General features: G+C 33.2%; 1 protein-coding gene across 1 annotated transcript in view; it reads right to left on the bottom strand.

The window, feature by feature from the left end:
• UGT2A3 (UDP glucuronosyltransferase 2 family, polypeptide A3) overlaps positions 1-6,132 on the bottom strand; it is a 35,790-nt gene extending 29,658 nt beyond the window's left edge. The window contains exon 1 of the mRNA XM_011967869.1: positions 5,352-6,132. Coding sequence (XP_011823259.1) covers positions 5,352-6,066 — 715 coding nt within the window. The 5' untranslated portion in view covers positions 6,067-6,132. The remainder of the gene's footprint in view (positions 1-5,351) is intronic.
• Positions 6,133-6,619: the final 487 nt, after the last annotated feature.

Below are 6,619 nucleotides of genomic sequence, written 5' to 3'. Positions count from 1 at the left end.
GGAAGGAAGGAAGGAAGGAAGGAAGGAAGGAAGGAAGGAAGGAGGGACAGTTATATTTAAGTGTATTTTCACAACTTAAAAAAAAGACACAACTCCAAAATACAAATAAATTTATTACTCATTTTTTACCTCTTCAAGTTAATCGCAGATGATAGATGAGTCCCACAATATCTTCACCAAACAACATCTCTGTGTTTTCTAATCTATAGTCAGAGGTGTATCTTTCCATAATCCCACCAGGATCGGTTCCCTTCAACATGCTGAATTGCATATCATTAATTAATAGGTTATTGTTTTATTAGTAGGAATTCTTTGACTAATTTTTACCCGTAACAATCCTCTTTTTGGGTTGTGAAGCACCCATGTACATACTATGATTATCATACACTTACTTTAGTGTTTCTCTCAAAAGATGTGTTTTGAAGAAAAACACATTTTCAAGATTTAATTTTAGGCTTTTAATCAGAAGAATGGCTGACTGCAAATAATGAAGTAATTCTTATCTCTTTACAAAAACATATTTTGCAACTCATAAAAAGATAAAACCCCATAAGATAATTCTTTTCTCTTTAAAATTCAAATCAAAGTTGGTAGTGTTATACACCATAGTGTGGAGAGCCTCTTTTTCAAAGTCATTACATTTTAATGTTTGAAGTTATTTCCTAGGTCATAAATCCAAATGTCTTTAATTTGATTTTGAATAAATTGTACTGAAGATACTCAGTTTGAAGTTACCAGAAATTAGAATAGAGCTATCTCTCAACTTCCAAGCAAATGCATTTACGTCCTCTAGATTTGTTGTTTTCCGTGCCTCACATGCTACCTGCATTACCAACCTCTAGGTGTTTTTAATTAATATGATATTAGTTCTCATTTTAAAAAGACTCAGTTTTGAACAATTGGAGTCATTCAATATTTTAAAGATAAATATACAGTAACGTATATAAAGATGATCAATGGAAAGAAAATTAAATTTGCTTTTTATATTAAAGTAGATAAATTACGTCTTATTTGAAATGCCATACACACATGTCTTGGAGATATTGTGGGTTAAATTGCAGTTCATCTCAATAAAAGGAATATGCCAATAAAGTGATTCACACAAATTTGGGTCCAAGGACATATAAAAGTTATGTTCACCATATCTTGTAGTCTTTTAGCTGTGCAATATCATCACATTTTAAAAACAATGCACATAACTTAGTTAAAAGTATGGCTAAAAAGTGCTAATAGTCAGCTGAGCTTTCAGTAAGTGAGGTTTTTGTTGTTGTTGTTTGTTTTTTTTTCTGGTGTAGGGTCTTGCTTCGCTGTTGATTACTGTTGATTGATCAGGGTGGCTGGACAATTTTTTAAAATTATACAACAATGAAGATTTTTGCATGAATTGACTCATCTTTTCATGAAAGATTTCTCTGTAGCATATGATGCTGTTTCATAGCAGTTTACCCATAGTAGAATTTCTTTCAAAATTTGAATCTGTTCTCTCAAACCCTGATGCTGTCTTATCAACTAAGTTTGTGTAATATTCTAAGTCAGTTGTAGCCATTTCAACAATGTTCATAGCATTTTCACTGGGAGAAGATTCCAACTCACGAAACCAATTTCTTTGTTCATCTATAAAAAGCAACTGTTTAAAAAGCACCTCCTCATCTGTTTTACAGGTTTTAGTTTTATCATGATATTATAGCAATTTAGATAAACCTTCAGGCCCACCTATAATTTTATTTCTTTTTCCATGACCACCCCATCCACAGTTAATTCCTCAAATGATGGCTTCGATCCCTCAACATCATCCAGGAGAGTTGGAATCATTTTTTTCCAAACTCTTGTTAATGTAAATATGTTGAATTCCTCTCATGAATCATGAATGTTCTTAATGGAATCTAGAATGAAAAATCCTTTTGAGAAGATTTTTAATACACTTTTTCTATTACTGAGAGCTATAGTCTTACAAAATATATATCTTACATAAGCCTTGAAAGTCAAGGTTATATGATCCATGGAATGTAATATGGATGTAATGATAGCAAGCATGCAAACAATATTAATATCTGTACATTTTAATCATATCTCTTTGGTGACCATGTGAATTGTCGATGAGCAGCAATATTTTGAAAGGAATCCTTTTTTTTTTTTTTTGAGCATTAAAGGTCAACAGTGTGCTTAAAATATTCAATAAGCCATGTCATATACAGATGTGATATCATCCAGGCTTTGTTGTTCCATTGATAGAACACAGGGAAAGTAGATTTAACATAATTATTGAGTCCTCTATAATTATTACAATAGTAAATGAGCATTGGCTTTAACTTTGTTACCAGCTGTATTAGCCACTACAGGAGATTCAGCCTGTTTTTTGTAGCTTTGAAGCCGAGTATTAGCTTTTCCTCTTTAGGTACGAAAGTTTTAAATGGCATCTTCTTCCAACAGAAGGCTGTTTGGTCTACATGGAAAATCAGTTGTTTACTGCAACCGCCTTTGCTGAGAATATTAGCTAAGTCTTCTGCATGACTTTCTACTGATTCACATTGAACTTTTACATCATGTAGGCAGTTTATTTCTGTAAGCTTCATTAATCAACCTCTGCTAGCTTCAGTCTGTTTTCTGCACCTTCCTCTTCTAAGGCTTCATGCAACTGAATAGTTAAGGTTTTACTATGTATCAGTTTTTAGCTAAAGCCAAAACTTAAGGCAATGTTGTGGCTGGTTTAATTTTTTTTTTTCTTTTCTTTTCTTTTCTTTTCTTTCCCTTTTTTTTTTTTAAGTGGTTTTGCTCTATCATCTGGGTTGGAGTGCAGTGGAGCAATCATAGCTCACTGCAGCCTTGGACTTCAAACTTCTGGGCTCAAGCCATTCTCCCACCTGAGCCTCCCAAGTCACTAGGATTACAGATATGAATCACTGCAGCTAGCTAGCTAATTTGATTTTCTCTCCAGACAACTAAAACTTTCTCCATATCTGCAGTGATAATGTTTATTTATTCTTATCATTTGTATGTACGCTAGAGTAGCACTTTTAGTTTCCTCCAAAAACTTTTCCTTTGCATTCACATCCTGTTTAACTGTTTGGTGCAATGGTATAGGTTTTGGCCTGTCTCACTGCTTTTTGTTGTTATAAAGGAATAACTGAGCCTGTCTAATTTGTAAAACAAGAAGGTTTTTATTTGGATCACAATTCTTCAGGATATACAAGAAACATGGCACCATGGCACCAACATCTGCATCTGGTGAAGACCTCTGGTTTCCTCCACTCATTGCAGAAGATGTTGGGAGCCAGTAAGTGCAGTGATCAGAAAATGAGAGATTAAGCAAGAGAAAGAGGGTGGATGTTCCTGGCTCTTTTTAATAATTATCTCTCCTAATACCTAATAGAGTGAGAACTTACTCACCCTTTTCCCCAGGGAGAGCATTAATGTACTCATAAGGGATCTACTCTAATTACCCAAACATCTCCCATCAATGCCCACCTCCATTATTGGTGATCGAATTTCAACAGAGGATTTTGTAGAGACAAGCAAACACTATCTAAACTATAGTACTCGTTAAACTTATTCCTTTCTACATTTTGATTTAAAATGAGAGAACTGCTAGTTTTCCTCTCACTGGAACATGTAGAAGTCATTGTATGTTACATTACTGTGTCTCAGGGAATAGGGAGGCCTGAGAAGAAGTGGGATGGGGAAACAAATCAGTGAAGCAGTTAGTACATGCTCAACATTTATAATTAAGTTTGCAGTCTTATACGGAAAGAAACCAAGGTGCCCCCAAGCTGGATAACATGTAACCATCAAAGAAAACTGATCCCAGATCACCATAACAGATATAATAATGAAACATTTGAAAAAGTCCAATAAATGACAATATGAGATAGAGTCAAAAAGTACATACTTTCTGTTGGAAATATTATGCAAAACTGATTTGCTTGATGCAGGGTTTTCAAAAACCTTTAATTTATAAATTTCATTTTTTGTGAAGCACAATAAAGCAAAGTATAATAAAATGAAATATGCCTGTGCATAAGAACTTATGGAAATAAAACCATGAGTTGAAATTGATTGATATAATTTTTCCTATAGTTGTTTTAATATGTACTCTTGATTTAGATTCACAATAGATAATTCTATAAAATATATAATAATCAATAATTTAGTAATTAAATTAATTTAGTTATCAATTTAATTTCTTATTTCAAGTTGCTCAATGATCAAGTGAAATGATTTTTAAAGAATTGTTGCGGGCTTTCTGAACGCATGGCCAGAACCTACTTTTGTTTATAGGAAAATACTCTTTCACCCCTTTTTTCATCTTTGATAACAGTTTTGTTTTATTTTAAATTTCAGTCTTATCAGGGGGCTTTAACTATAGTCATAATTTACCAAAGTTTGCCAGTGATCTCTACATAGCTGTACCTCTTTCAATTCATATCTTAATATAGACTTGAGGCCAAAGTCTTTGAATTATTTACCTACATCCATAAAGCCTGGTAGGCTATTTGCTGCTAGTCAGAGATTACTGAATACAAAATTATTTAAGGCAAATCAATACATGTAAATCAAAATCATGCCTAAGGCTAAGGACATTTGAAGTAGGATCCTCTGAATATTATTTCTGTGAAACAGTCTATATATTAGAATTCAGTGGAATACATTAAACAGTATTTTAGTTTCTAATATGATTATTCTTTTGTTCGTGTTTCTACATATTTCTCAAACATATTTGGATAAAAACATGTCTTGCATTGACTAGCTCAGATCACAACTGTATATGAAAATTGCAAAGCAAAACAACTTTTTATCAGTAAAGCAAAGAAATAAAAATAAGTCAAACGGGGGTGTATATCAGTAAAGCAAAAATTCTACTATCTCATGCCCCACAAGACCATAGGTTTTTAACTTTTAATAATATTTTTTTCAAGTTTTTGTGACGTAATCACCTAAGACATTAAAGAATTCTAGAAAATGTTTCATTTTAGTGACTCTTGAAAAAATAATTCAAAGAGGACTTTGTGAAGATTGCTTTTTAAATACATGATGAGAGAGAAAAGAATTATTAGCATCTTATTTCAATAGAACTGGTATAAAAATCAGATTAACAATCAATGATTCTCTAAATATGTGATGTAGATTTGCGCTATTTGGAGGAAATATAAAATGTAATCTCTTTGTTAATGATGATCATTTTTAAGTATATTACTGATATTAAGAACAAATATACTTCCCTTATGAAAAACAGTTACAACGTTTTCTAAAATAAAAACTCTTTGACCTGCATATGTATGTCATAGACAATGTATGGCAATTTTTAAAAATATTTCTTTTGATAACCAAATTAAAAATAAAACAAAATCTCTTACCTAATGCCTTACTATAAAACTCTTTCCAAAAATCATAGTCATAATCCTGAATCCAGAAGTGGAAGAAAACTGAAAGCATTGAATTTTTCACTCTTTCCAGAAAGGTCATTCTGTCTGTTAGTCGTGTCATAGGTACAGGTACATAGGAAAGTGGAGCTGGAAGTTTCCCACAGCTTCGCTCCATATTGCCTCCTAGAGAAGTTCTAAGTGTGACCACAAAAGGGACTGCAAGCAACTCAGCCATCAGGTCTCCACAGGGAATCACAGGGTCTATAAGCATTACATCGTAGTTGGTTTCCTGAAGTTTCTTCATAAGTGTCTGATTGTAGATAAAGCTCTCACACATCACTTTTAAAGTTCCTCTTATTTCAACAAAAAAATCATTTAATTTTATAACTGATTGCCAGGTTGATAAGCCTGGCAAGACATTCAGAGCTAGGTCAACAAATGTTTCTTTGTTTTCCGTTTTGTCCTGTGGCATATGGACCACCTCAAATTTCAGTGCAGAAGGCTTCCTGTAGTCAATTAAAAAAGACTTTGAGTGAGTCAATACTGTTACCTCATGGCCCCTCACTATGAGCTCGTCTAGAATGACCTTGACATTAAGCCAATGGCTCATGTCACAGGGCCACACCAGGACCTTCCCACAGAATCCACAGCCAGCACAGAAGAGCTGCAGGAGCAGAAATACCAAAGCTGACTTCTCAGACCTCATGGCGGCAGTTCCCTCACACACTGATCTGCAATGGTTTTGTAGTTACTAAGCATGGAGTTGAAATGACAATATAAGCACAGAAGTTAAAAATTAATATCTTAAGAGTAAAGTTCAGTGGTTGATTGCCAGTATAACATTTATTGAAGGTATCAAAAAGAAGTGCAATGTAACAGGGAAACGTTGTTCCAACCTTCTAGAACTTAGAAATAAAATATATAAAGATACTTTTATTATCTATACTGATGATAAAGAAAAAAAATTTTTTAAATCTTTAGATTTAGTAATTCATGTGCAGAAACATGCACACAATCACACTTACATTCATTCCACACTAAGTCCAAAGTATCAGATGGTTTAGGACAGCACATGTTTCACATCCCTTGCTCACAAGGACAATACAAAGATTTACTGAAAATACACTTGGAGACTTTGGGTAACTATTTTGATTAATTTTATATAATAAGTACACAGTGTTCAGTATTTCAGAGGGAAAAATGCACAATTGCTTTAATATGGGATAATTAATAAAAACTTTAGTAAGGCATTTGACTCA

This window comes from Mandrillus leucophaeus, unplaced genomic scaffold (genome assembly GCF_000951045.1).
Source record: "Mandrillus leucophaeus isolate KB7577 unplaced genomic scaffold, Mleu.le_1.0 Scaffold813, whole genome shotgun sequence".
Taxonomy (NCBI): Eukaryota; Metazoa; Chordata; class Mammalia; order Primates; family Cercopithecidae; genus Mandrillus; species Mandrillus leucophaeus.
The sequence above is the reverse complement of the archived record's forward strand: the minus strand, read 5'-3'. Positions and strand labels throughout refer to the sequence as shown.